Raw genomic sequence first — 27,226 nt, 5'->3', positions numbered from 1 at the left:
CTAATTGTTTATTTATACTGTTTAGCAGCACGGTAATGACTATTCCCATCTGACAGTATTATCTATGTTTTAGATAAACACCGTATGTTATGGTCCATTTCTTGCAAACGGCGGTTTATCGTTCGTAGTTAAATACAGCTTTCCTTGAGTCCTGCAAGATAATTGTTCCAAATATATTTCCGCTTATGAGGTTTTGTAATAAATAGTCTTTCGAAACCGTTTTTCGGTCCTGAATCTTCAAACATAAAACAATCAGCAAGTAAAATTTGATGGGCACTACTTTTTCATTTCTGTTGATCAAACACCATTGCTCATATGAATGAAAGTATCTTCAGAGATTACAACGTTTTCTTTGCCCACCCCCGTTCAGATTTATGAACAAGACGTGCGTAAAGAGAATGAAAGTCATTCTCGTAAAACGACCGCAAATATTATCATAATGTTTGCGTGGACATAATATCTATTATGATGAAAGCACGTATTCAACAAATAGTCTAGTCAACAACAAAAATGTGTTAATTCCTGATAAAGCTCCCAAAGATATGAACGATGGCTAATTTGATTCGGAACACCGTCTGCATTGAGTATGTAAATACTTTGTAATAAGAGGCGGAACTGCCTAAGTAAAACTTGAAATTTAGTTTAGTATGAAACGTGCAGTCATTTGACATAAGTTTGAAATGGTAGTAATTACAGTTGGCGACGATGTATAATCCGGCTAAGTATGAAAGCGAACAGTTGCTTGAAACGTAGTGGATTTCGGCTATCTCCGTTTTTTACAAGATTATACCCGTCATCTGTCAATCAATGGCTGAACGTTTCATACAATCGAGTGAAACGTGCAGCTTTTTTCTTACAGAGTTTCGCCAGGCTGACCTGGAAAAATGTATCGAAAAAAATTGCGAAGAAAGAAAGATAGTATTTTGTTTTTCATTTGTAACTCAAAAACTATTATTATTTAAGGAGTTTTGATACCAGATGCTTTAAGACGGGAACATTTTCAATAAAATACTTAGCTCACGGAACGCTATCACCATTATTTATAATTTTAATTCAACGCTGAAAATAGGTCGGCATGCGGCCGATACTCTATGGGCGCTACCACTTTCAAAATATTTTTAGAACAAAATTCAATTCAAAATGCCAAGCGGGGCTTTGACGTTTACGACTTGTGAATCATAATCGGTTACAGTAACAATAGATTCGCTTTCCTTTTCTATCTTCTTCTCTTCTGCTCGCTTTGTTTGTTTAATATATATATATGTATCACGGACGAGTAAAAAAAGAAGGACTCCGCGCCGTGATATTAGCAAGTGAAGCACCGTTATGGTAGTGTGTAACCGTACACACGGGGGATACTAGTTACATAATTTTTTCTCCCTCATCATATATGGCCAAAAAGATATATAGTATCGTTTTTACATTTTGCCACAACGAACGACGGCATTTTTAAAATATTTTATTGAGAAGTAAACTGATCTGTCACAGACGATGACAATTCTCATAATGGCCGCCTATCGGCTTGTGAAAAAAGCGATTCACTCGATTGTATGAAACGTGCAGTCATTGATAGATTGACAGATGACGGCTATAATCTTGATCTGAAACGGAGATAGCTGAAATCCACTACGTTTTACGGCCGTTTTCAATAAACTATTTATCCTTAGTTTTACTTAATGTATCCGACATTGCTGTCACCGTTTAATGACAAGATCTTATCTATCCATTGTTATGTCCAATATAGTTATAGTCCAATGCTATCTATCAATAGGTTATTGAAAGTTTTGAAGAAATTAAAAGTAAGTGTAAAAGGATAGATTTGTCTACGTCTAGTTAGTTAAACTAAGGATAGATAGGTTTTGAAAACGGCCGTATATTGGAAATAACTATGGATAGATAAGATCTTGTCATTAAACAGTGACAGCGATGTATCTGTAAGTTAAACTAAGGGTAGATAGGTTATTGAAAACGGCTGTTAAGCAACTTATGAGTACGGTTTTACTGAGGCAGCCCCGCCTCTTATTACGTAGTATTTACATCCTCTTTGCCTGACAAACTACCTCTTCATAATATTGGTATAGATAAGCACAGGTAAATTACTATCTAGACGTTTTTGCATTTGTATATTTACAGAAATTTCAAATTTCAATTTCAAATTTCCTTGTACAGTCAGAAAAAAAATGTTACATTACATTTTGAAGAAAAAAAGATATTGACAGTAAAAAGTCAATGGTAAATGCCAAATTATTGCTATTTCTTATAACATGTAAGTATTGTTCGGCGTTATTATTGTAAAGTCATGAGATTTTAGATAAAATACTAGAATAAATTATAGTTACACAATTGAGTCTGGAGATGAAGTCTGGAAATTTAGAATTACAAAATTATATTTACTTAATATTAATATTCTATTATTATTATATATATATATATATATATATATATATATTATAAATTACATTAAATATGAAAGTATTGGTTTATTTACTTATGTGCAGACCGTACTCGTACACACACACAAATGCAAACACGTCTCGAAAGTAATTTACCTGTATGTGCTTAAATAGTTTGTTTTAGTAATACTTACGGTGGTTGAGCTCCAAAGCCCATAAATCCATCCATAGTAAAGCCGCATTGTGAAGAGACGTTCCTCCAGTCCATGCACAGCGTCGCGGGGAAGCCTGAGGGGTTCTGTAACGATTCAGCATACAACCGCCACGCTCGGTTATGGCTGCAGCCATCTGGAAGCAAAATGCAGTTCTCACTTCGTATAATTTATAAAGTCGAATAGTCAAGTTATTGTAATACTAAATAATGCTCTCAATATATTAAAAAGAATCAATTTAAGAACACTATTTTAAAAATAAATAAGACTTGTATGCTTTGTTCAACTCTCAGGTTGTGGCTCCATCTACAGGATCTACTTTACTTTAACCTGCTCAACCTCAATATTTGCATATTAGGAAATTTACTTGAGATGTCGCTCTTACTAAAATCTAAACATTTCTTATGTTTTTTAAAGTGATAACCCTTACTTCTGGGATAAATGCAAAAATAAAATTTGAAAACAAAATCTTTTGAACGATGCGGGACTCGAACCCACGCCCTCTCGCGTTCCGTGCGAGTGCTCTCCCAACTGAGCTAGCCGTCCGGGTGACGTATCGTCATAAAATCTTGTATGCTTTGTTCAACTCTCAGGTTGTGGCTTGGAAGATGGCAGATTAAGTATTGTTTATTCACTTAATTTAATGAAATATGAATTGATTGAGTATTCTATGCGTTATTTGGAATTTTTTTAATATGCTGTAGTAGAATTTATACTCAGTGTTTCTGAAGTTATTGTTTATATAACTTACGGACAAATTCAAATGTATTTTTTTTACGTATAGAAATCTCGACACTTTGAAATCAATTTGTAATTAGGTAACTGCATCAAAATTTATTACAATTTAAAAGTTAAATTATTAGGGGAGTAACTTTAACAGTTTGACATTTGACTTAACTGCTGTACTTAATCAGTACAAGACGTAAACAATCTGTTATTTTTAATGTGATAACCCAAGTTGATAACCATAGACCAAGTAAAGTAATTAGACATCGGTTTGGCGTGGCCAACATGAGACAGATAATATCCTATACATATAGGTACATAATATAACACAAGTGTTCTTTTACTATCATTTTTACATCGTAAAACACAACATCGCACCATATTTCCTTCGATTCTAAATAAAGTTGTCACTGATGTTAAATAAATAGTAGATATTTAACACGTTTCACAACAATAATAGCTTTTTTTTATAGACGCAAATAAAAGTAAACAAAATATCTGTGCAGCGCTGTCAAGTTTGTTTAGCACACCGGGTGTGCTGACCTTGAAAAAACCGGCACGCATGGCGAAACAAAAAATCTAACCACTCTATCTCATTTCTTTACATAAAACTCGCATAAGTTTTTCTTTTTCTCGTGTGTGTGAGATGGAAGCTATCAATTAGTCTAGTTACTATACTTGGTCTGTGGTGATAACCCTCACTTCTGGGATTAATTTTATTATACAAATTATACAACCTGAGAGTTGAACATGATACACCAAAATTAACGCCCCATGCTTACTCGAACGGTTGGCTCAGTTTGAAAGAGCGGTCATACGGAACCCGAACTGGCAAATTTAATTTGTAACCAAACAAAACGTTTGGAAGTTACACTTCTTTAGGCGCGTTATGAAAATATGATGAGAGTGTAATTTTAAGATGGGCGCGCATCACAGTAACACAAAAGTAACAGGGTTAAGTGGGTTCTTAAAATTTTCTGACGATTGCGACATTCTTCATTTTTTTCTTGGTTTCTTCGTCCATTATTAGGATATTTAAAGTGTTCAAGCCGGTTCAGCCGTAATTTATTAATTAATTGTCAAAGTCAGTGGAATACCAGTGGGAGGCTCCTTTGCACAGGATACCGGTTAGATTAAGGGTACCACAACGGCGGCTATTTCTGCCGTGAAGCAGTAATGTGTAAGAATTACTGTGTTTTGGTCTGAAGGGCGCCGTAGCTACTGAAATTACTGGGCAAATGAGACTTAACATGAAAGAAATAAAACACAAGGTGACGAGCGCAGTTGTGGCGTCCTCAGAATTTTTGGGATTTTCAAGAATCCTGAGCGGCACTGCATTGTAATGGGCAGGGCGTATCAATTACCATCAGCTGAACGTCCTGCTCATCTCGTCCCTTATTTTCATAAGATAAAACCATCGTTACAAGATTTTTACAATATTGTTCTTTCTACAAACGTAGAATAGCACGCGAAGAATAAATCATTTTAAAGATTTTTCCTTTGTTAGGCCAAGGAAGTATAACTTCTTGCATGCAGACATAAGTACACACACACTTTTTTATATATTGTTCTTTGTAATTATTGCTATTAAAAGTTTTTTTACTAAAAAATTACCAAATTTGCTAGCCGCTTTGCTACGACTAAAAGAACAAGATAAGGAGAAATCTTTCTACTTTTATTCAATTCGAATTTCAAGTTCTAAATTAATATCAGCGAGGGAAACGGAACACTACTGTGTACTGCAGATCAGCCAATTCGTTTGATATGTCATAAGTAAAGGCCAAGTTGGATCTGAGCCAGCAACCTGCTTTATCCAAACACATGACATAACTCCAAGGCTCGTTCAACTTAATACACATAAGTTACATATGACACTTATTTGTTTGCTTATTAACGGCCGTTCCGAATATTCAGTCTATCTCTTACTTGAGATAAAAATCGTAACTATAGTTGACTTTTCTGTCCCAGTAAACTTATCGACGGTAACACACCTTTTGCGTGCACGCTATCTGCCAATGGGACGATGTATAGCTTACCAGCGATATAAAGTTTGTATGGAAATTAAAAGTCAAAAACTACCCATTCCTAAACGAATGCGTCACACCTGAGAAGAATGGGCGGAACAAACACAGCGGGCTTTTTTTTATCATTTTGTACAATTAAACTTATTATTTAATAGCCTGAGGGCGGTCGCTTCATTCCCAATCTTTGGTATCATTAAGAAAGTCATTTATGTTATAGTAACTAGCACACAAACGTTTCTTAACAATTCTTTTGAATATCGTAATACTTTTGTTTTGTACATTTTCTGGGATCTTGTTGTAAAAGTATATACATCACCTAATAGGCCGGCAACACTCCTGTTTCCTCTCTGGTGTTGCAGGAGAGTGTGCACGGCGGTGATCACTTCCCATTGACCACCTTTTTATGTATAAAAAGGGGCAATGCAAGAGATTCATGTGATGGGAAGAGGTCAAGAGATACGTTGCCATTTGTTTGACCTACGCTTCCATAAAAAATAGTTCAAATAAAAAATCAAGGCTAACCATTCGTCCTTCACCTTTCGAAATTGGCTTCGCGGTAAATCGAATCATTGTTCGCAAATCGGAACTGAAATTAACCTTTAAAGGTCTACAATACATGGTCGTGTTTATAATGAAAATATTTGAGCCTGTATACAAAGTATTGGTCAACTCTGTCGCCAATCAGAAGTGTACAAGCAATATTTGTATTTTGGTTTTAAAAGCGTACTTTGCTCAGACTTTACTTAGGTGGAACTAAGCTGCGTGTAAGCTTAGTAGAATCTTTGATTTCGTTTCTATCACTGACTTGTATAAATACCACTGGACACTCTGTTCCATATGTTTGACAGATTTTTTTTTGTGCCTATTTGAAGCGCCACTCGCGGGCGTCCAGAGAACAAATTTTGACGTATAAATAGAAATGGCTGCGACAGAAGCAACGTACTCTAAAATATTTTCGTTTTCCGTGCTTTTGGACTTCCGGAATCAACGTAAACACAATTTTTTGTTTGTAAATATTTCCCACCATCTATCGATGTTTGTTTAGCTGACTGAGGTCGTCGTCATTAGTTTTAGTACCGCAGACTCTCGCTATGACCAACAGCGCCAAAATGGCGAATATTAAACAGGCACAATTAAGCACTTTGACAGCCACCAGACCAGTCGTAATAGAAGTCAGTAGTTTCTATTGTCATCTGAGAGCTGAAATTATGCTGAACTTGAGCTAAGACAGCCCAATGCAAAAGTGAAGTTTGCGATGTATCACACCACTGACCTCTACTATATACTGGACTGTCAGCTGTCAAAGTGCTTTTGTGCCGGTTTGATATTCATCAGTCCATTTTAGCGCTGTTGGCCATGTAGCGAGAGTCTACGGTACTAAAACTATTGATGACAACCTAGTGGAGAACATAGATGGTGGGAAACTATTTACAAAAAATAATTGTGTACTTTATTACGTTGATTCTTGAAGTATAAATAGTACGGAAATTAATTCAAAATGCAAAAATACTTCAGAGTATTATACGTTGCTTTAAAAGTTAGAACTAATTTTACCTTTGTACAATTAGTTCTATGGACGCTCGCGAGTGGCGCTTCAAATAGGCACAAAAATTTGTTGTCAAACATATGGAATACCCTGTCCAGTCGTATTTATACATTATATATATAGATATCAGCTTTACCTTATCTCTCACTGATGAGATTACCCGTATGTATGCTCGTTGGTATGCTCTTCCTTAAAAAACTCTTCATATCCATACTAATATTATAAATGTGAATGTAAGTTTGTTCGTTACACTTACACCGAAGCTACTGAATCGATTTTGATGAAATTTGGTACAGCGATAGACTAGATCTTGGGAAAGGTCATAGGCTACATTTTATCTCGGAAAAATCCATGGTCCATCGGGATTTGTTAAATTATCGTCGATGAGCTATAAATATACCAATAGTAGATTTAATCTTCCTCGAAATAAGATTCATATAATATAGGAACGGGAGCGAAAACGGAAACAGAACTGTAATGGGACATGACATAATCATTAATTCCAAACTTGCTTATTAATTTAAAAACACATTTTCTATTCTTTTTCTAATTTATGTTAACTCCCACGAGAAAGACGAAGCTATAGAGTTAAAAGCGAATTATCTACTTAACTTAAAAAATAGAACGGCATCAATCGCAAACCCACTGCGGTTAACAAATCCCCACTTCTTTGCAGCATCCCCGGTGACGTCGCACATCGATTTTCCCGCCGTTTTTGACAAAATGTTCGCAACCTCGTTGTACCGTGACAATGAAGGCCGCATTTTACGCCTTTTGATCTCGTAAAACAAACTCAGCTATTGTACTTAATTTGGTATACCGCCAACGATAAATACGTTAACTGTTCTCGGTCTATTTTCGTTACGAGATTTATTCTTTATTCAGCACGGGGTTTTTATTACAGATCTGCTAACGTTTCTTGATTTGTGACCTCATTTTGACTTTTAAATTCTTTTTCTTATTTTTTGTATCTTTCTTAAGTTACCTTCGTTGTTTAGGCTGGGGTGCAAGGAATAAGAATACTTTGATAACTTTGATTTTTTTGATGGAAAACGGAACGGGCTGTTGTAAGACTACATCATCTATCACATCACAAAATGACCTAAAGCTGAGCGTACCATTAGATCATTTACGGCCGTTTCCATTATACCATCTACAGATAGAGATAAATTACTACTTTCTACTGTCAGTGATAAGCTGTCAATATGTGTAGCTGTTCCAATATACACGATAAGTGATTCTTATCGCCTTATATTGGGACGCGTGAATTGCAATTTCCATACAAACTTCTAACGTCATCCCATTGACAGACAGCGCGTACGGATAAGGTGATTTACCGTCGGTTAGTTTATTGGTACAGAAAAGTCAACGACACTTACAATTTTTATCTCAAGTAAGAGATAGACTGAATATTGGGAACGGCCATTAGACAGATGTGAAAACGTTGAAAAAAAGACTTTAAAACTAACCTCTAATTTGAGCAATTCACTAATTACCTTAATCAATAATTACTTACATCAATTACCATCCGCTGAACTTCCGGCTCGTCTCGTCCCTTATTTTCATAAAAAAATACAGTGGAATTCTTTAAAGCTAACAATAATTATCGAACCAAGGGCCATACTGTTTGTTTGCCATACTCGTATTTCTCGATCATTAGCTTCATGTAAACATTAGATAATACTAGCTGTTGAACTTCTTTTTAATTATAACGTGGTTTCCACCGCAGCTTTAGTGATATCATAATTCCATTTGAACTTATTTGCTACAAAGTCCAGTACGTATGCTATTCCCGGCCAATAATTCCCGGCATATATTGGATTGTGGCTTCCTCGTTCAGCTTAATGGAATTTATTTTCCTGGATATGTTTACCCTTTATAAGATTGAGCGTTTTATTTTGCAGTAGCTTGATGTTATGTTTTGATACTAATGCCGTTATGAGTTGGTTAATGAATTTCAGCCTTACAAATAAAATTGGCATAAAGTTATACCTTAGCATAAACCAAGAATATGCACAATTATTACAAATAGACATTTTGCTTACGATTGGTTTATTCGGACGTAGAACGATTTCCGCGTTTATTTGCAAGGCTGTTTGATAATCGGAAAACCTTAGAAGTATGATTGTATTGACAGTGTTGTCAACAATATTGTAAACATTCTGCATATTCTTTGTTTATCCTCAAGTATAACTTTATACTAAGTTTATTTGTAAGGCCGTTCGTATCGCATGTTGTATTCGAAGAAATCATCTTGTTTTGTTTTAAATATTATCAAACTAGCTGATGCCCGCATTTTCATTCGCATAAATAAAGGGTTTGGAATTGAAGATTATCTCAAGTCCTATTCCAGTTCCGGTTCCCGTTTACCTCCCATTCCCAACATATTATTTGAATCTTATTTCGAGGAAGATTGCTATGGAAAACTAAACCTAGTATTGGTATAGTTATAGCTCATCGACGTATACTCAGTGCATTGCCCAGTACCAGAAAAAAAACTCATGGCAACTTGACGTTTATGACATTGACATCGAGACAGTTGCACTAACGTCATCGGTTTTATCCCCTAATGCACTAATATCATCATCACTCTACGTCATCACGTCATTGTTCACGTATGTTCCGATATGTACTGCGAGCACTGCACAGTGCTATCACTGTGGAAAAATTCGATCCGTTATATACTGCCAGTATACTGCCGCAGTACCCTAAGGAATTATATGACGTCATTAATCATCGTCATATTTTACTGTGAGCACTGGCGTTTTCGAGGTAAGGTACTCGCAGTACTTTAAATTTTGATCACGTGATCAGTGAAAACCACTCGAGTGCCTAACGTTTTATAAACAATACCTACAGTTTAATACCAAAGTTATAAAGTTCTGTAATTAGTTTGGATTAATAAATAAATAAATTGAAGAATTGCAAAAATTAACCTAATTAGACTGTATTAAAAATGTTATATACGAGCTGAAAGTTACACAGGAAATTATTTTTTACAATTAATATTAATTAAAATATTTTTAATATGACAGTACTCCAACAACAGTTTTTTTTTAATGAACTAGAAAACTTTAATACACTCATTTGAATACTGCGTCAAAAAATGCGGCGACAGTATACGGGATTGCGTTCCGTTTTAAATAGTAACCAGTAAAACTAACTATGAAGGAACGGCTTCACTGTATACTAAATTGACGTCACACTGTACAGTGGTTGCAGTGCATATCGGAACATACCCTGGATAATATTATTTTTACTGTCACAAATGTCCCTGTTTTTAATTTTTTACATGCTTTCCAAATTCGGCACCATAGTTGCAATTTAGGGCGAATTCTTCTAAATTAAAACTGAATTGATGGATATAATTACTTGAGCACTTCTGAAGAGCATCAGCAGCAACTATCACTTACGCAATTCTGAGATGCAAAATTTAATTCTGAGCTGTAATACTTGCCAATTCACTGAGAAAGAAAAGAAGTCTTTGGGGACTCTAAAAAGCTTCTGCGCTTTACCTGAGTAGAGCTTGATGTTTTGAATGTTTAAAGTAAGACAGTCTTCATTTCAGGCAAAATAGGCCTTTTAACAATCGGCACAATCCAAAAGTTTCATCTTCTGGCCTAATAAGCTTAGTCTAGATAACTTTTTATACGTACAAATAAAACTCAACTGCCGATTCTTAATGAGCTGATCAAACCAGCACCCAGGTTGTATCCATGCACCGGGGTTAGGGTAGAAGTCCACGTCACCTATTGGTTTCGGGAAACCAAAAACCCCTGGGTTCGTATGTATGACGTCAACAAATATGGCGTCGCCTTTTGCTAGATGTCCTGAACTGTCAGCAACGCTGTAGCCAGGATAGGCGGGATCTAATCCTAGAAATATATATTACAGATATATTATAACGCGTACCATTATTTTAAAGACTGGGCGAATATGATTGCTTGGCAACAGGTAACCCCTATATCTACTCTTTTGCCTCTATTTCCAAAACATTTACTCATTTTTTTAAAAGAGGGGCAAGAGGCTTATGTATATATGTACTTATAATACCAGGTGTCAAGAGATAGGTACGTTGCCAATCCAAAGTCGTATCGGTTAGAGAAAATTGTAGCCAGTAGGTAAATTATAATTGTAAATAAAACTGTTGTTACATAATTAGTAAAATCGAATCCACAATGTGGCTGTGCGAAGCAATCACAATAAATTTATCAAATCAAAATGTAGGCTTTTATTGAATTGCATACATTACAGTACAAATAATTAAAAGCATTGCTCACATCTGTTGACGGATGAACATTTTGGACGATATTTTGGAAAAATTTTTGAAAAGTAGATGTTGAAGGGTATTTAAAGAGTGATGTGTTTGACTTGATATGTTGTGACATTTATTGAGAAGTGAATGTAGCACTGACCTCTACTATATACCAATGGACTGGCGGCTGTCAAAGTGCTTTTGTGCCTGTTTGATTTTGGCGCTGTTGGCCATGTAGCGAGAGTCTGCGCTAAACCTAGTGATAACAACCTAAGTGGACAACATAGATGGTGGGAAACTATTTCCAAAAAAATGTGTACTTTATAACCTTAATTCTTGTAGTATAAATAACACGAAAAACGATCGAAATTAATTCAAAATGTAAAAATACTTCAGAGTATTGTACGTTCCTTCGCAGCCATTTGTATTATACGTCAAAATTAGTTCTCTAGACGCTCGCGAGTGGCGCTTCAAATAGGCACAAAAAAAAACATATGGAACAGACTGTCCAGTGGTTTTATACAGGTCAGTTTAGTTAAAGTAGAATGGTCGCACAAATTTATAGAGTTAATTCGAGTGCCAAGTGTTGATTTGCGGCCGTTCCCAATATTCAGTCTATCTCCAGTTGTGGCCTACTTGAGATAAAAATCGCAACTTTCGTTGACTTTTCTGTCCCAATAAACTTATCGACGGTAACTCACCTTAACAGTACACGCTGTCTGTCAATGGGACGACGTTGAGCTTACGAGCGATAGAAGTTTGTATGGAAATTGCAATTCACGCGTCCCAATATAAGGCGATAAGAATGACTTTTCGGGTATATTGGGACAGTTTCAGATTATTCACAGTACTTACTGGCAGTAGAAGGTAGTTATTTATCTCTATCTGTAGATAGTATATTGGGAACGGCTGTAGGCACACATTTCGAGGTCATGGAATTACGTTTATTGCACGTTTGCTAGGTCAGTAACGCTCTTGGTCTACAAGTGTAATGGCTGCGGTAATCACATACTACCAGGCGACCCTTATGTATGTTCATTTATCCTCCTCTTACATGGAAACATTTTCCATGTGGGATTAGGTACGTATGTTCTCATATAGAAATAATAAGAATAGGAAATGGGTACCATAACGGCGGCTTATTCTGCCGTGAAGCAGTAATGTGTAAATATTACTATGTTTCGGCCTGGAGGACGCCGTAGCTAGTGAAATTACTGGGCAAACGATACTTAACATCTTATGGTGACGAGCGAAATTGTAGTGTCGCTCAGAATTTTTTTGTTTTTCAAAAATCCGGAGCGTCACTGCATTGTAATGGGGATGAGGGATGTAGATACTGTTAACATTCAATGGGGGAATTAGGGATGTAAGTACTGATAAAGAGTTTCTATGAAAGGGTTTGTGTGGGCATCGAATAAAAAATACCAATGATATTGTACACGTTGACGACATAATATCATGTGTGTAGCTTAATGTTTCTGGGACCAAAATCTGACTCAGCTGATCTGAGCAAGTTTTTTGGATTAAAATAAATTCTGTATATTGGATTCACTAAACTCATTATTATCAATCAAATTTATACCTGTTATCCTACCCAGCTTAAGCCCTCTTCTTTGTAGCTCTTTCCCCGCAAAACCAGCAGCCTCAGCGCCCAGAGAGAACCCGATAACATACACGCTTCCTGCTGGTACGCCTGCTGTATCCAGAAACTGAATAAAGTCTGCCAGACGTTTCCCCATGTAACGTGTGTTTCTCAGCGCCGAAATATACCTTTTAAACTTAGAATGGTTAATATTATAAAACAAAATGATATTTTGATTTGGGAAGGGATTCGCCTAAATCTAACTTTTTAATATAAAAAATGACGAGATTAGCTTGACGTTTTCTTGATGCTAAGAAAAATGCCCTGCCTATTCCAATGCTGTACCACTGATTTTTGGAAACCTTATATTCTCAGCAGCACCGCAATTCTGCTCTTCATCTTGATACATACAATTCAGGTTCATCCATTTTATTCAAAATAGGATTTTAAAACTAACAGCCATTCGAATAATATCTAGCCCTCTCAGACCTGAGAACAACGGCTGCAAGAAACCCCTCCCTCAAAAATAATTATATGTCTACAGATTATGAGAAGAACATTCATTGTTTCTTTACATTTAAATTTTTAATAGACATTGTGAAAAAAATCACCCAAGAACCCCATAATTCTCACAGTTGGAATTCATGTTAATTATTCAATCTAGATAAAAATTGTATGAAAAATTATTAACTGTTTACCAATAACTATTTAACATGACATGCTAATGTTATTTTTGTTTAGAAAATTGTATTATGCATGCGGTAAATTATAAATGCTTCTAATTCTGAATTAAAACTATGGTGATCTTGTGCTACAGAGGTAACCTAGCTCCGCTCGATTCCTCAAGTCCACTTTTCGAAAGCATTTGATTGCGAAGACCTTTTTACCTTATCCATAAGCTCAATTATTATGGAATAAGAAGCAAATCACTTGATTATATTACTTCATACTTAGCTAATAGAACCCAAAGAGTAGTAATTAATAATGAACATTCATCAGGAGCTGTAATGGGGATGGGCATGCCTCAGTGTTTGATCCTAGGACCTTTCTTATTCCTCATCTATATTCACAATCTATATCATATATAATTTATTTCAGGCCATAGCCTTTTTAAACTATGGCCATCTTGTGCCAGAGAGGTAACAGCTCCGCTCGATTCTTTAATGCCATTGGCTCCGTCCCCAGCCTTAATAAAAGTTTTAACTTTCCCTTTTGACGTAAGAAAGTGCGTATTTCCTTCATCATAAATATACTTTCCTTTTTTATATTATGACTGTATATTACATAAATAATATTATAATGTCTTACCAAGGGAACACGATGAGACGCGACCAATCTACGCTTATGAAATTATAATCGCCGTTGCTCAGGAACGCTGCCGGGAGAGGAAAATTATTCAATTTTGCGTTCCGTTACCAACTAGTCAGCTTAAGTACCAGCTTAACCAAATAACTTTATATTATTTTGTAAGCCTATCTACTAAAATGTATAAAACGGTTTAATTTCGTAATTTTTTTCTCATGCATTTTTAAAGCACTTGTTTTACATAATAAGGGAAGTGTGTTAGGGAGGTTGTATAACCGGCGGTCTTATAGAGAGAGTTCTTTTAAAACTATACTTCTTTAAGCGCGTTATGAAAAAATGATGAGAGTGAAATTTTAAGATTTTTAGGAAATCGGAATTCTTCGGAATCGTTGCAAGATTTTTACAATATTGTTCTTTCTACAAACGTAGAATAGCACGAGGAATACATAATTTTAAGGATTTTTGCTTTGTTAGGCCAAAGAAGTATAACTTCTTGCGTACATACATAAGTACACACACGCTTTTCTTCATTAAATCTCTAAATTTATAGAAATAAATAGATTTTAAAATTTCTAAAATGTCATGCTACGTAGGTTTGTACTGAAGCTTATATACATTAAGTTACTAACACAACCTGAGAGTTGAACAAGATAATACCAAGATTTATGGTTGATACGTCACTCGGATTGTTGGCTTAGTTGGTAAGAGAGCTTGGTCGGAAACCAAAAGGCGCGGGTTCGATTCCCGCGCAGTCCATAAATTTTGGTAGAAATTAAATTTATATATTTAATCCCAGTAGCGAGTGGTATCACTTTAAAATAACAAACGGTATGAATTAAGTTACCTACTTGATTTATATTATTAATTTAAATTAATATTTAAGTTATCAGTTTTGAACTATCCAGCAAACAGTTATTGTATTATAGCTAAGTACCTATTAAAAACTTCGATATTATTAGTATTTGTAATTTCTAGAATTAACTTACTGGAAATGCACATCTGTAAAATGTATGTAATTTGATAAAGATATTTCAAATTAATCGATATAACAAAAAACGTATCTCTGTCTCAACTGAACCATTTCTTTCTGGTCAATGATACTTTAACTCTGTACTTGTAAGGTAGTAACCGTGTAGGAATTGACCTACACAACCAAACTGTTCAAAAAAGAATATAATCTTTTTACACGTGTCTATTTATAACACAAGGCTATGCGAGTAACGTAGAAGGATCGACTATGCTCTAATAAATGACCAGAGTACACGAATGTTGCGACCTCTAGATTGTGATTATAGCGATAGAAATGACTGTACAATATTGTATATTTTTATTGAAAAGAGCGCAAAAAAAAGAATGCTGGGAGAGTTTCTTGCGCAGCTTCTGTCTCAGAGCGCCATTTGTTTCCGAAGCGGTAGTAGTATCTAGCAGTATAAGAAATGACATCAAAAAGAATTCTAAAGGAATCAATTTTGAGAAAATAAATACCTTTATGCCAGAACCATTTTGGAGTGTATATACCTGTGGGAGGCTGCTTTGCACAGCATGCTGGCTAGGTTATGGGTACTACAATGGCGCGTATTTCAGTCGTGAAGCAGTAATGTGTAAATATACACTGGCCTTCAAAAGTAAGTATCACACTTTTAAAATTGGGATAACGTTTTAAGTTCACAAGATATACTTTCGAAATAAAAAGGACTCCAAAGAGAATTTAATTTTGTACATAAAAACTTTATAGTCAGTAACCTTCTTTTAAGAATTGGCTGAAAAAAAACTTCAAAAACAAAACCATTCCTTTTTCAAAGTGGACGTTTCCGAATTACAATTTTACCATTCACATTTTTCTTTCTGTTTTAAATTTTTTTCAAGATCGATGGGTCTTGTTTTAAAAATATATGCTAAAAAGCACATAACATGCCTCTTTCAGTTGAAGAATGTGCTAGGATCATGGCTTTTCTGGAACTAGGCATCAGTATGCGTCGCAAGAATGGTGAGTGTGACGGTACGAACGGTCCAGAAGGTAAAGCGAAGGTACGAAGAGACTGGACACCATCTGAGGAGACCTTATAATGGCAGACCCAGGTGTACCAGTTCCCGAGAAGATCGTTATATTATTTCCACTGTGTTAAGAAATCGCCACCAAAATGCAGTTGAAGTCCAGCAACAGCTACTTCAGACCCGGAGGGAGTATATTAGTGACAGTACAGTGAGAAGAAGACTAGCTGAAGCAAATTTGATACCCCGAAGACCAGCGAGTGGCCCAAAACTCGAGAGACAGCATCGAGTAGCGAGACTGCGATACGCCCGTCAACACATGCAGTGGGATGAAGAAGAATGGTCAAGAATTTTGTTTGCAGATGAGTCTCGATTCTCCCTTTGCACTTCTGATGGAAGGCGAAGTGTTTACAGGCAATCTGGTGAGCGATACTTTCAAGCCTGCATCTCAGAAAGAGTCCAATACGGTGGAGGCAGTGTGCATGTATGGGCTGGCATATCTTCAGAAGGTCGCACAGAGCTAATAGCCATAGAAAATGGCACCCTCACTGGGCAAAGATATGCTCAAGAGATTCTCAATGAGTATGCAGGGCCGTATTTAGCAAATATGGGTGATGGATAGATGCTGATGCATGATAATGCCCGGCCACATACGGCTCATATCGTACAAGAGTATATTCAGGAGGTCGGTATCAGCGTGATGGCTTGGCCATCAAGAAGTCCTGATCTCAACCCCATTGAACACGCCTGGGATGAGCTTGGGAGGCTAGTCAGAAATCGCAGACCACCACCTACTACCCTCAGGGCACTAAAGCAGGCCCTGGTAGAAGAATGGGAGAATATTCCCCAACATCGGCTCCGAAACCTAGTGTTCAGTATGCCAAACCGGCTCGAAGCTGTAATCAGAGCTCGAGGAGGCAATACCAGTTATTAAAAATTAAATAACATGTGATACATTTTAGTTGAATTTTTTTTACACTAAACTAAAAATGTCTATTTTCATTGTTTTATCTTTTTTAAGTTAAAAATGTTACTAATGTATAATTTTAGTTTCTAAGAATTAAAGCCTATAAAAATTGCAACAAAACGTTTTTAATCTTAAATCTCTACCTTCTATAGTTAAGAAAAAAAAATTATTTGAAAAGTGTGATACTGTGTGTGGAAGGGCGCCGCAGCTTTTATTGAAATAAAAAATACGGGTTGCACTATGGTAGTGCCGGCAGAGGCGAAAACTTGAACATTAACGTTGTTCATTTTTGAATATTTTGGAATGGTTAGGAAATAATTTCGCACGAATTGCTTTAATTATCAGTATATAAGTATTAGGATTTATTGTGGTTATTACAATATTCATTTATTGCGCTATTGTAAACAAAAATTACAATTTATATTACATAAAAAATTTAACACTTCAGAACTTATACAATTATCTTACATTAAAAAGTTTATTTCTCAGAAAAATCAACTTTCATCCAAAATAAACTGTAAAAATACTTCACGTTGAGATTCGATCCCGCGACCACGCAGTGTTTCGTCGTCGCAATCACTATGATTCAACTACTGGTCCAATGTCTGTATATTCTAATGAATATTAATTATTTATTATATAATAATAATTGAATATTTATTATTATATAATAATAATTGAAACAGCCGAACTATAATTAATTAGAAGTATAAATCTTTCGATCAGGCCACGTGTCCTGACGCGAGTTTAACATTTTATACCCATCCCAAGAAAAGTGCTCAACGCCGCTAAAGAAGTTTTTCAAGAAAATATGCAAAAATCTAATAAAAATAAAAATAACAAACCATTTTTTAATGCAACAGTACTAGCGCCAGTTGCTGATTCTGAAAACCCGAATAAATAGATGACAGTCGGCTGCGAGAAGCTGAACTGTGTTCTGTTTAGCGATGCAAAGTCGTTCACCCTAATGATCTCGTGTCTAGACAGGTATGGCCTGAAAATTAAAAGAATACATACTTTAGCTACTGACTAGTAAAAAAATAAGGACTCCGTGTCACCTTACATAACAGTGTAGTACCAAAACAAGCCGATTAACGTGTAAATATATAGCCCCACGCACATACCTACACTACTACAGGTCGATAGGCGGCCAATATGAGAATTGTCATCGTCTCTTACAGATCAGTTTGCGTTTATATAAAATATTTTAAAATGCCGTCGTGCGCTATGAAAAAGTGTAAAAACGATACTATATAAGTATTTGTGGCCACATATGATTATTTAACGGAGAAAAATTTTTGTGTAGCTAGTATCACCCGTAACCGCACACACACTAGCATAACGGTACTTCACTTGCTAATATCACGGCAATAGAGTCCTTCTTTTTTTACTCGTCCGTGACTTTAGCGCAACTTAAAGAATATTCGTAAGTACTTCGATAAATTTCTCTCTTTAACATAACGTTCCTCCACATACTACCCGGTTACATTATCTCTAGATCTGACGTCGATGACGTCACATCGTCGCTTTGGTACGGTGTGCAAAACAAGCATCACTAGGGTATTATTATTAATAAATAAACTACGATTTATTTTAGAATTATAGATTAATGTAAAGGTGTTGTGTTGTGATGTTGATTATTATTATTATAATAAAGAAAAAGCAATGATAAAATCCGGTTTAAACAAAAAAGTATTTATTTTTCTAGCAGTACTATTATAGCGACACATAACAACAGAAACTACAGAACTATTAACAATAAAAGTCAAAACGTAACAAACTTCAAAAACAAAGCAGTGGTACGAAAATATCACGACATATACCTAACGGTAATGAAATGATGCGGAACACTCGAATGGAATATTTCAATTTACCTCGATGAGCTATAACTATACAATTAGCAGGTTTAGTTTGCCATAGCAATCTTCCTCGAAATACAATTAATATAAGGGAACGGGAGCGAAAACGGGAACCAGAACTGGAATAGGACATAAGATAATCATCAATTCCAAACTTGCTTATTTTTTTAAAAACCCTTTATCTTCGCTGAATTTCGATGAATTCGCGCCACCTGCTAGTTATGACATAAGCCTGAAGATCCCTAAGTCTAAAACTTCCTGCAAAATAACGTCAACAATATACGTTTTAATATCTGATTCTTTGTACGTAATATCCGGTGGTGAGATTCATCTACTGCAGTTAACATTACTTATATAGTAATAAACAAAATACCCTATAACTCTCAAATTTTCACGACGACCTATTATTCAAATGTGGCACAGTAAAATAATGCCGAAATGAGGTCAGCTTAAAAGGAGTAGAATTATCATAGCTAACGTTGGCCATAAATTACCATACTGGAAATATATACTATATGGTAATACAATACTATGCTGTAACGATTATGAATAATCACACTCACTTCTTGCAGCTGAATAAAGTATACTATTCTTATAGTATTTATTAATTTGTTTTGAGTTATTAGCAGCCTAGCGAAACTGTCTAAGCAAAAGAAAGAAAAAGCGATTTACTCGATTGTATGAAACTTGCAGTCATTGATAGATTGACAGATGACGGATATAATCTTGTAAAAAAGGAGATAGCCGAAATCCACTACGTTTTAAGCAACTGTTCGCTTTCAAACTTAGCCGGATTATACATAGTTGCCAATAGCCATACTGCAATCACTAATATTTCAATCTTATGTCAAATGACTGCACATTTCATATTCAACTAAATTTTAATGGTTACTTAGGCAGTACCGCCTCTTATTACGTAGTTTTTACATCCTCTTTGGTTATTAGTATTATCACAGAGTAGCGATTGATACTTACATAATATTGTATTATTACGTAAGTATTCAACCCTACTCAGTGGTATCACGTAACTCGAAATGTAAAATAAAATTAATGAGGTGAGAGGCGATTTGTGAGTTGCAAGCGCTGGAATATAATGACTAGTGGTTGAGAATAATTGTTGTAACAGACGACAAATCCTTGCGATTATTTTCGCATAAAACCAAGAATAAAACGTATAATATTAAAATAATAACAATTAAATTATTATTAATACTAATTATTCGTTTCATGGGAAAATAATCGTGATTGCTTGTCGGGTTTTTGATGTGTATCATCTTTTCCTTGTTGGATATTTTTTGTTGGACTGATTTCGTGAAAAGGAACGTGAATGTATTACAGGAAATCGGAGAAGCTCGCGTAATTTGATATGACCAATGAGCGCATGCGATGGCGAAAAAAGGCCGGGACACCGTCCCAACGCATTTTGTGTGAGATTGGTACCACGACTTTCTGTCGGCCAACGTGGTATACGCGTATATGTGACGAGAAAGGGAATGAGTAGGGAAGGAGAATTCATCAGCTTTGCACTTCTTCTTGCTTCTGCATCTACAGTTATACAGTATGTATAAAATCTGACGTTATGTTTATGTGCAAATACGTTAATAATAATCTGTACTAGTAATGGTCTGACAAAGTCCATCATTCTTAAAAAATGCGCGTAACATGGAATTATTCAAATAACTTCTAAAGGATTTAGAATACTTGTAAAATTAAACTTACTCACTTTGTACCAACCTACTTTCTAACAGATGTTACATTATGTTACAAATAAGTAACTAATATGGTACCTAGTATATTTTATTTTCTTTTCTGTATTTATTTGTTAATTCCTGTCGCTGTCAATATAATATTTCCTCCAGAAGTTTCCTCCATTAAAAGAACCCACTAATTAATAGCATTGGTAATTTTGTTTTTCTCTAATGTTTCTTATTTCTAAACATAAACCAAGCTAATTAAATTTTCATGATTTTGTGATTCGCAGAGCTGAGTACATCCAGATTCCAGAGAAAATTATCGACACAAGAGAAGGATAACGTATCAGATGTTTTTGTTATGAAAATAAGGGACGAGATGAGCTGGACGTTCAGCTGATGGTAATTGATACGCCCTGCCCATTACAATGCAGTGCCGACCAGGGTTGAAAGACCCAAAAAATTCTGGGTGAGCCAAAAAACGTCACCTTGAGACATAAGATCGTATCGACATGAAATTCCACCATTGGATGTGAAATTTATCCTAGATGGTTTATGGCTATTATTTTTTTATTGTATTTTTAATAAAATGAATAAAATTAAATTTATTTCCTTTTAAAATTCGCCCAGCAAAGCGGGCGGAAACGGCTAGTTTCTGAAATTATGAAATAAACTTTTAATTACCTATTCCTCGTGTACAGTTTATATTTAATGTCTTCATTGTCATCTCTTTGGCAGCAATTATCACAATCTCCGACAGGAGCTTTCATAAAACAGACCTGAACTGCTCCTGAAATACAGAAAACGGAATTAAATAAACATATCAAAACTATCACTATTTCGGTAATAAATATAAAGAAAATGTATTTGTCCGCTGATAGAGATTTTATTTTATAATGCCCGCGCGTTTTCTTTTAAAGCGATTTTTTTTAGCTATTTTCTATTTTTAAACGACTTCAAAAAAGGAGGAGAAAAGCACATGAAAGCTGGCGCTTCCCGTGTGGTCCCATTGCAATTTGGTGCAGATCTGACAGTGGCAATGAGAAAACCATAAGGGTATTTAATTTGCTTTAAGTATGTGCGCGACAAATTTACGAATAATTCAATATCGCGCCAATGTAGGTTTGTAACTACATACATAGGTGGGATGTGCTTGAGTCGCACGCGCGAAGTGAGGTGTCCAGAATCGAGAGCCGGGCCGCTGCGAGTGGACAACGATTTCAAGAATAATATTAATCGTTACTAGAAATACATTAATTAATTAAATTGTATAAAAATACGCAATTATTTTTATACTTTTTTGTGCATATTAAATTTATTGTTTTGTTTTTGAAGTCGGTTGTTTTTTTTTTTTAATTTTTCTTTTATAGTTTTAAAACTACGGTAATTTTGTAGCAACGAATAATCGACTTGTTGGTGTGGGCATGTCTTAGCACGTGCCATTCTTATCTCACAAAGACACTACCGGGTATCAGAATATTATATAAAAACACGTGTGCATCTCGGTACGCCCGAGACAAGTGACAATTTAGATATAAACTAGCTGACCCGACAGACGTTGTTCTGTATATACATAATAAATAAAATAATGTTTTTATATGAATTTGACAATAATATATCATAGCATCAAAAATTACTTCGTAAAATATGCACCCTGCTGTCGTAATGAAATTGTTTCACAGCAGAACTGTCAAACCGTGCGTCAATAAATTCTCTCACAGAAATTATGTATGGACACATCAAAGGAAAAGCAAAATTTGTTGTTTTTATATAATTTAGCAGCATTTTCCTATTTATTCACCATTTAAACCTTCTCTGGACTTCTACAAATAATTCAAGACCAAAATTAGCCAAATCGGTCGAGCAGTTCTCGAGTTTTAGCGAGACTAACGAACAGCAATTCATTTTTATACATATAGATTATCACTTCTGTCACTAATCTAAGTTGAACTATTTAATATTGAATTTGACTTGAGTATAGCTTAGGTTATCACTTATTTTTTATGTAAATTAATAATATGTGTAAGGAAAGGTTATGTATTAATAAATTCTTTTATTGATTATAAAATACTAGCTGATGCCCGCGACTTCGTCCGCGGAGGTTTTAAAAAATAATATACAAGTTTGGAATTGAAGATTATCTCATGTCCTATTCCAGTTCCGGTTCCCGTTCCTAACATATTATATGAATCATATTTTGAGGAAGCTTGGTATTGCGAACTAAAACTACTATTGGTATAGTTATAGCTCATCGACGTGAATTTAAATTTTTCACAAATCACGAAATGTAGCCTATGCCCTTCCCAAGCTCTAGTCTATCGCTGTATCAAATTTCATCAAAGTCGGTTCTGTGGCTCCGGCGTAAAAGCGTAACAAACAAATTTACATTTGTAATATTAAGTAGAGATATTTTATTCTTAGTTACAATTCTTAAATATTATGTACATTAGAAATTTGTATAAGTACATTATAAGTATCAATATTTAATCCTATAAAAGTAACAATTGGTTAGAGTGAGAGAGAAGGAGCCTGCCTACCGCTACGTGAGAGAAAGGGAAGCCAGACAGACTGGCGCTGTAACGCGTTACGTTACGAAGCAATTTAATATCCCATTAGAAGTTTTCACTAGCCTGTTCATTTTGGGATATGAAATATTAATTATTGATCTGTTACTGGTCAAATTGTCGTCGGTTTCAAATTAATCCGACGTTTGGCAGGGGTTGAAAACCGCATTCATAGATTTCGTTACATACCACTCTAATAATTGTTAGAGCTCCTTGATAAGTATGCAAAGTTTAACTTCAATCAGACGTTTTGAAGTAGATGAACATCATGTTCAAGGATTCCTTTACATACATACACACCAAGCCAGTAAAAGCGTGCTAAAAATAGATTAATGTACTTACTCAACATTACCGATAGAAATTCGCATACCGTCACTATCGGAATACGTCATAAAATGCATAGAATATAATCATAAAAAATATAATAGGGTACCTAGGTCCTAAAGAATTTATATAAATAAACAATTTAACTGTTGCATTTCTATAATATAATTTTGATAATGTGATGTATGTTCATAGGCCCAGTAGCGAATTTGCTGGAAACAGTGATAATCACAATGTTAACAACAGGAACGAACGTAAGCCTACAACTTGCTAAGTTGAGTTAATTAGTCTTGTTGATTTATATGCGCTTACAACAAATTCCCAGGAAATGTTACAAAACGTTTGTGTGGTAAAGTTTACTATAACATAAATGACTTTCTTTATGATACCACAGATTGGGAATAGAGCGATCAATATTATGACTAAAACAAACGAAGAAAACCGCTGAGAAAGAGAGAAATTTTCCAGTGGATGATAGTTTTTGACGTTATATAACTATTCTGTTAGTTTAAAACCCTATTTTGAGTAAAAATATTTTAATTTCAAAGAGAGTAGTACTTGCTAAATAAAAATATAACACTCGATATGGTTTGCTTAAATTTCGATTACGAAGCAATCACATGTTGTTCAGAGCTTTGCCATGTATTTCCGGGGCAAAGAAGAATAGGGGAGTCCTAGGCCCAAGGGTGTCGTAAAAAGCGACTTAGGGCATATATCAGTGGGAGGCTCCTTTGTACATGACGGCGGCTAGATTATGTGTAAGCGTTATTGTGATTTGGTCTGAAGGGCACCGTAGCTAGTGAAATTACTGGGCAAATGAGACATTTTATGCAACACAGATTTTTCGGTTCAATCAATAATCCTCAGTGGCACTGAATTGTAATGAGCAGGGCGTATATATTCGTATCACCACTTTTGTTTTAATTAACTATTATGTACCACAAAATAACCCATAGTGACAGAGCAAATTCTCGCGTTTATCAGTTTTTTATTAATTTTTAAAACAATCAAAATATAAGTATAGTACAAAAGTATAAAAGTGTTTTTTTTATGAAAATAAGGGACGAGACGAGCAGGACCTTTAGCTGATGGTAATTAATACGCCCTATCCATTACAATGCAGTGCCGCTCAGGATTCCTGAAAAACACAAAAATTCTGAGCGGCACCACAATTGCGCTCGTCAACTTGAGACATAAGTTGTTAAGTCTCATTTGCCCAGTAATTTCACTAGCTACGGCACCTTACAGACCGAAACACAGTAATGTTTACACGTTACTGCTTCACGGCAGAAATAGGCGCCGTTGTGGTACCCATAATCTAGCCGGCATCCTGAGCAAAGAAGAAGAAATGTTTATCATATGATAGCACTTAATCCATTGCATAGTATGACCGAAAACTTTGTTACCTAGAAAAACCTTACCTTTGGTAAATGTATGAATTCACAACCATGATTACCTGTTTCCGTTTCAGACGACACGCGACCTTCCGATGACCTTGCTACTACAAAGCCGGCCATTTGTAATCCCTTACAGAAAATGTTTGATGAAGCTATAGGTCACGTCATGGATAGACAGGGCTGTGGCCTACTTGAGATAAAAAATCGTAGTGCTATCGTTGACTTTTCTGTCCCAATAATCTTATCGACGGTAACTCATCTTATCCGTACACGGTGTCTGTCAATGGCACGACGTATAGCTTACCAGGGGTAAAAGTTTGAATGGGAATTGCAACAGTAAACTGGCGATAAGAATGACTTATCTGGTATATTGGGACAGCTTCAGATTATTGACAGCTAATTACTTACAGTAGAAGGTAGTAATCTATCTCTATTTGTAGATAGTATATTGGGTACGGCCGTATGTTGACCTATTCGTACTAAGGACGTATAGTTTACATCCTTACTGACTATGAAAATGATGAAACGTAGATATTAATATGTAAATCTGCAAAACATGGGCAATTTTTTTTTCTGATATCCTTAAAAGTCGTTAACAAGCAAATTATTCCCCGAAAAACAAATTGAAATTAAATACGATTTACATGAACCCCTGAAATATAAAGAAATTCTATTCATTGATTTAACTCAAGAACTTACCAATGAAAATAGACATAAGCTTACAAGCCGAGTTGTCATATAGCAACATCTTCAATTTTTATCACACAAACATCCATTCGCCAAGAGAAAAAACCACTCAATAACATTTTATCACATATAAACACTTCATGCGACGTAAAACAATTGACATAAACGCAACAACTCTATAGAGATCATAATTTAAATAATCACAATTATTTGAATAGTACAGTGCACTAGTAATTCTATCGATAGACTGTTTTCCCTCTGATAATTTTGTGCAATACTTTTGCTCTGTAATGATTAGGTTCGAAATAATGCTCTAACGAATTGATTAAGTACCATTAAAGATCATTGCAGTAATGTTTCGTAACATCAACAATTTTATTATTTGTCCGCCTTAAGAGCAATCATTCGAAAACACGCAACGTTTTGACATTGAAATTGTCTGAAAATTAGTAGAATTACCTGTTGGTTTACGGAAATCTATTGTGATTTTATCCCTACTTATAATATCTAAAATTCTCGTGTCCCTCCCGTGTTACGAAACTCCTCAGATACGGCTAAACCTAATGTATCAAATTTTGTGTGCATATTGGGTTGGTCTGAGAATCGGCCAACATATATATTTCATATCCCTAAATGACAAGGGTATAATAACCCCTAAATATATATTTTTTTTACAATTTTTTATTTTATTATGATTCAGTATTGAAAAATAAAAACAACTTCAAATTTTCTCTCTTTTACGATCTGCAACTATTTTTGTATCTCGATTTTTATATTATTCTGTTCCATCCACAAAACCGCTATAGGGTTGCAAGATGGCAATCGAATACAATAATTGTAGTACGATATATTTGGTAGGTCTGAGAATCGGTTGCATCTATTAACTATACCAAAATTTAAATTATTGAATTTTTTTAATTACTTTATACTTACAATGCAACGTTTGCTGGGTCAGTTAGAAATATTATAAATGTGAATGTAAGTTTGTTTGTTACTCTTTTACGCCTAAACCACTGAACCGATTTTGATGAAATACAGTACAGAGATAAACTAGAGCTTGGGAAAGGACATAGGCTACCTTTATTCACAAAAAAAATCTTGGAGGGGTTGAAATAGGGAATGGAAAATTGTTTGGAAATTCGTTATTATCGAAGATGGATACCATGCAATTTTGTATTTAGGCACTTGATAAGAAATAAATATTTTTTTTTTTTTTTTAAATGGGGTGTCGTTAAGTATTTCTTAAAAACATTTAACACTCAAGTTGACCTCACTGTGGCTTAAAATACTGTCCCATGTGTTATTATTAAGTTGTAGTATACAACTTTTTGTGTCACATTTACGAAAGTTAGGCACCATAATAGATTTGTTTTGTATATTTTTAATATTAGATTCAATAGGCACATCGATCTCAATGCCTGCGTGGTGTCGGTCGGGCACACATAATGGGGAACTCTCAGGTAAAGTTAAGTCTGTCAGATCTGTCAAAAAAAGGTCAAGTGTACGATTATTTGAATTGCGAACATAATTATATTGCGACAGGCCACCCACCTCCAGTAGATCAATAAGTAGCGAAGATTTGGTATCGTAGGCTTTACTAGGGCACAGACGAGGAAGGGAAATGTTATCGCACGACCATGTATTACCAGGCACATAAAAATCACACCCCGACCTGAGTGGGGATACAAGTTTTATAGTTGGT

At 35.2% G+C, this 27,226-nt stretch overlaps 2 protein-coding genes across 2 annotated transcripts in view; one reads left to right on the top strand and one right to left on the bottom strand.

Annotated features, from left to right (window-relative positions):
* Nucleotides 1-27,226, top strand: part of LOC126973775 (uncharacterized) — a 115,712-nt gene that overhangs the window by 69,007 nt on the left and 19,479 nt on the right. The gene's annotated exons all lie outside the window — the stretch shown is intronic.
* On the bottom strand, nucleotides 4-25,740 carry LOC126973785 (phospholipase A1). The gene is made up of 8 exons (XM_050821107.1): nucleotides 25,537-25,740; nucleotides 21,237-21,342; nucleotides 17,848-17,996; nucleotides 14,047-14,113; nucleotides 12,739-12,926; nucleotides 10,558-10,776; nucleotides 2,588-2,741; nucleotides 4-151 (listed from the first exon to the last, which is right to left on the bottom strand). Exons 1-8 carry the CDS (start codon nucleotides 25,583-25,585, stop codon nucleotides 88-90), a joined length of 996 nt encoding a protein of 331 aa, XP_050677064.1. The 5' UTR covers nucleotides 25,586-25,740; the 3' UTR covers nucleotides 4-87.

Source organism: Leptidea sinapis, chromosome 30 (assembly GCF_905404315.1).
Source record: "Leptidea sinapis chromosome 30, ilLepSina1.1, whole genome shotgun sequence".
In the NCBI taxonomy this organism is placed as follows: domain Eukaryota; kingdom Metazoa; phylum Arthropoda; class Insecta; order Lepidoptera; family Pieridae; genus Leptidea; species Leptidea sinapis.
The sequence above is the reverse complement of the archived record's forward strand: the minus strand, read 5'-3'. Positions and strand labels throughout refer to the sequence as shown.

Coding starts and splice junctions, on each gene's coding strand:
- LOC126973785 (XM_050821107.1), bottom strand. CDS start 25,585: ATGTTGCTATATGACAACTCGGCTTGTAAGCTTATGTCTATTTTCATT. Junction 17,997..21,236: donor AAACTGTACACGAGGAATAG/GTAATTAAAAGT, acceptor TTTAATTTTCAG/GCCATACCTGTCTAGACACG. Junction 152..2,587: donor GGCTTTGGAGCTCAACCACC/GTAAGTATTACT, acceptor ATTATCTTGCAG/GACTCAAGGAAAGCTGTATT.